Source organism: Buceros rhinoceros, unplaced genomic scaffold (assembly GCF_000710305.1).
Source record: "Buceros rhinoceros silvestris isolate BGI_N320 unplaced genomic scaffold, ASM71030v1 scaffold18672, whole genome shotgun sequence".
Lineage (NCBI taxonomy): Eukaryota > Metazoa > Chordata > Aves > Bucerotiformes > Bucerotidae > Buceros > Buceros rhinoceros.
The window spans coordinates 59328-62968 of NW_010398572.1; the positions used below are offsets into that span (position 1 = coordinate 59328).

General features: G+C 55.8%; 1 protein-coding gene across 1 annotated transcript in view; it reads left to right on the top strand.

Moving 5' to 3' along the window:
- Nucleotides 1-3641, top strand: part of KCNT1 (potassium channel, subfamily T, member 1) — a gene marked incomplete at its 3' end in the record, with an annotated part of 39580 nt that overhangs the window by 33918 nt on the left and 2021 nt on the right. Inside the window, exons 21-29 of the mRNA XM_010131162.1 lie at nucleotides 1-130; nucleotides 733-838; nucleotides 961-1133; nucleotides 1351-1422; nucleotides 1717-1851; nucleotides 2114-2225; nucleotides 2616-2717; nucleotides 2838-2921; nucleotides 3298-3426. The exon at nucleotides 1-130 is cut by the window's left edge and continues 8 nt beyond it. Of these exons, the coding sequence (XP_010129464.1) occupies nucleotides 1-130; nucleotides 733-838; nucleotides 961-1133; nucleotides 1351-1422; nucleotides 1717-1851; nucleotides 2114-2225; nucleotides 2616-2717; nucleotides 2838-2921; nucleotides 3298-3426 (1043 nt within the window). The remainder of the gene's footprint in view (nucleotides 131-732; nucleotides 839-960; nucleotides 1134-1350; nucleotides 1423-1716; nucleotides 1852-2113; nucleotides 2226-2615; nucleotides 2718-2837; nucleotides 2922-3297; nucleotides 3427-3641) is intronic.

Here is a 3641-nt window from a genome sequence, read left to right on the forward strand (position 1 = left end):
ACCGCCGGCCCAGCATCGCGCCCGTCCTCGAGCTGGCCGACACCTCCTCCCTGCTGCCCTGCGACCTGCTCAGCGACCAGTCGGAAGATGAGATGACGCAGTCAGACGAGGAGGGGTCGGCAGTTGTGGAGTGAGTCACCCGCCTTCGGTTGAGCCGTCCCTCCTTTCAGAGAGACGGGGACCATTGTAAATGACGGGTGTTCACTGGTACCTGGGGGATGCTCAGGCTCAGTCCTGCCCGGCTTTTGCATGAGCACATGGACATCCGTAACACTTGGCCTTTCAGGCTGCTTTGGAGAAGTCTCCTCTGGGTAGCAGTGAGGATGCACCAAGGCAGGCACTGCTGGGGTGGGCAGATCCGTTCACCAAAACAAACTCTAATAACGGACCATGAGGATTTTTTGCTATTTCATATGGCTCAGCATTGCCCTCCTCCTCTCCTGGAGCTCGCTGCACTGTCTCCCTTCAACTGTGCTCAGTGCTCCTACCTGCTGCCTTCTCCACTCGTGCTGGGAACACTGGGTATTTATCTATGTCATGAGCCTTTGTGTAACAAAAATTATTCCTAAATATGTTTATTTTGGAAAATTTCCAGCTGCTGCAGGAGAGATTTGGCAAAACACTTGCCAGTGACGTGCTTGAATTCTGGGCTGCTGTGAGATGTTTTTTCCAGCGTGTGAGCTGGAAAGCTCTCCCTGTGTCCTCACATGCTGGATGTTCTCCCTGCTGCAGGTACGTGAAAGGCTACCCACCGAACTCCCCCTACATCGGGAGCTCCCCGACTCTGTGCCACCTTTTACCCGAGAAAGCCCCCTTCTGCTGCCTGCGGCTCGACAAGGTACGATGGGCATCAGCAGCTGCCTGGGGGGACCAGCCCGCCAGGAGAAAGATGACATGGCGCGTGGTGGGTGGGCAGCTGAGAGCCACGGCTGAGTCCCTGCGCTGCCTTCCACCGCACAGGGCTGCAAGCACAACAGCTTTGAAGATGCCAAAGCCTACGGGTTTAAGAACAAGCTGATCATCGTTTCGGCAGAGACGGCTGGGAACGGGCTGTACAACTTCATTGTCCCCCTGCGTGCGTACTATCGGTCCCGCAAAGAGTTGAACCCAATTGTGTTGCTGCTGGACAACAAGCAAGTACTTTTCTGCAGATGTTTTCCCTCGCTCCGAGCCCCTTGCTGTGTCTTCAGGGTTATCTCATACTGTGGGGATGGGAGCGTGGGGGAGCGGCAGTGTCACTGTTGGGTACCGTGGCTGACGTTGGCCCTGGGGACTCCTGTGTAGCTTTTGGGTCTAGCTTTGCCCCATGGACTTGCTGAGCCGTCTTGCTCTCTGTTGCTCTCCCTCCAGGCCTGAGCACCACTTTCTGGAAGCCATCTGTTGTTTCCCCATGGTTTACTACATGGAGGGCACCATCGACAAGTAGGTGTTTCTGTGTGTGGCCGTTGTTACTTATGGTGCTGCCTAAATATATTGCATTTACCTCAGCCCAGACTGTTGGGTCATCCTGTGAGAAGCCCCAAGGTTGGTAGCATAGAGCTGAGCCCACCCCTGGCTTCTCAGGTGGTCAAACCACCTCTGGTAGATGGGAGCAGGTGAAGAGCTGGTGGTTGGGAGCAGCCTGGGCTTGCTGTAGCGCTGCGCGTCGCAGCGTGCTGCTTCCCTGTGTCCTTTCCAAGGGCTGACCCTGCGCTCTTCTCTTTGGGAACTGCCCAGCCTGGACAGCTTGCTGCAGTGCGGCATCATCTACGCTGACAACCTGGTGGTTGTGGACAAGGAGAGCACCATGAGTGCCGAGGAGGACTACATGGCGGATGCAAAGACGATTGTCAACGTCCAGACCATGTTCAGGTGAGGCGTGACCGCTGTCCCAGCTCTGGTTTGGTCACTTACCTCTGCTGGACACAGGACTGGGAAGGGTGCCAGTGGCTGGGCTGGTGGCTATGGGCTATCACCTAGTGGGACACATTTATGTTTGGGACACAGCATCTAATCAGCTGTTTCTGATCTCAGTCAGGCACAGGGATGGTTTTGGTCTTCCTCAAGCTGTAAATACAGGGAGTGTTCTCACTTCTGAATGAGGGGCAGGACAACAGGTCTCTTTCTGTTGCAGGCTCTTCCCCAGCCTCAGCATTATCACAGAGCTGACCCACCCCTCCAACATGAGGTTCATGCAGTTCAGAGCAAAGGACAGTTACTCTCTTGCCCTTTCCAAGCTAGAAAAGGTAAGAGAAGGTCTTCCCCTGCACGCAGGGCCTGGGAAGTCAATGCTGAGAGTGTCTTACATTTGAGCTTCTCGAGGTCCTGTGAGCTTCTGCGTGCTGCAGCCACCACAGTTAGTGCTCGCCTACCCGAGATAACCTGCAGCAGGCAATAAGTGGGCAGTTGATCTTTGGACTAGCTACTCCTTCTGTGTGTTTATGTGTTTATTTGGTGGCCGGAGCTTTGCTACTGCTGGGCTGGGCACACTGGACCTCTGAGTGAGGTTTAATGCGGTGACTGCGTTAAGGGGAGGCTGCGTAGTTTTGCTTTGCTAAATGCCCTGGGAGGATGTGAACAAGCTCCTGCCAGCGATGTTTGCCTGCAGGTGCTCACGACTCCTCTTCCTCTTCCAGAAAGAGCGGGAGAACGGCTCCAACCTGGCCTTCATGTTCCGGCTGCCCTTTGCAGCTGGGAGGGTCTTCAGTATCAGCATGCTGGACACGCTGCTCTACCAGGTGAGAGCCTGACGGGCTCTGGGTGATGCACCCCTGCAGCTACGGCCGCCCCTTTGCATCTCCCAATGAATAACTGAGCAAACCTTTTCTCCGGCTTCCTGCCCAAATGTCTCCCCACAGTCGTTCGTGAAGGACTACATGATCACCATCACCCGGTTGCTGCTAGGCCTTGACACCACGCCGGGCTCTGGCTACCTCTGTGCGGTAGGTGCCAGGTCACTCTGGGTTGAAACCATAGGACCAAGCCATTGTGGATCTGGTGGGATCTGTCACCCTGCGCACGGGGATGGCAGGTTCCTTTCTTCTGGGGAACTGGGGCAGAGGCAACGTTGCCAGGTCATCGCTCTCCTCCGTTGTGTATGGGGAACCTTAGCACTACCAAAAGCCCAAGAGCTGCTATGGCCCAAAGTCCTCGTTTTGAAGGCTGAGGTCAGAAATTGTCCCTGTCTTTTTGTGGAGACCAGCTCGCTTTTGGGATTGCCATGGATGAGCTGGGGCAAAGCGGAGGAGCAGCCCTGAGATGGTCCTCAGTGGGCTCTGCACGGCACAAGGTGGTTGATGTTTGTCCTCTGTTGCTCAGATGAAGATCACTGAAGATGACCTGTGGATCCGGACATATGGCCGCCTTTTCCAGAAGCTTTGCTCCTCTAGTGCGGAGATTCCCATCGGGATTTACAGGACGGAGTCGCACATGTTCGCAACTTCTGAGGTAGGGGCATGGCAGTGGCATGTGCCAGGAAGGGTCTGCTGCTGGTCCCAGGCAAGCATCACCATTCAGCAATGATGAAGTCCATGAGGCTGGCCGGGTCCTTGAGGACCCCCAGATTGCAGCAGCGGTGGGGAGGAGCGAGGGGAGGGGAAGCTCTGCCCTCGCTTCGTTAGCGGCCCTGCGTCTGCGTTGTGGAGCTGGTGTCCTGGTTGCCC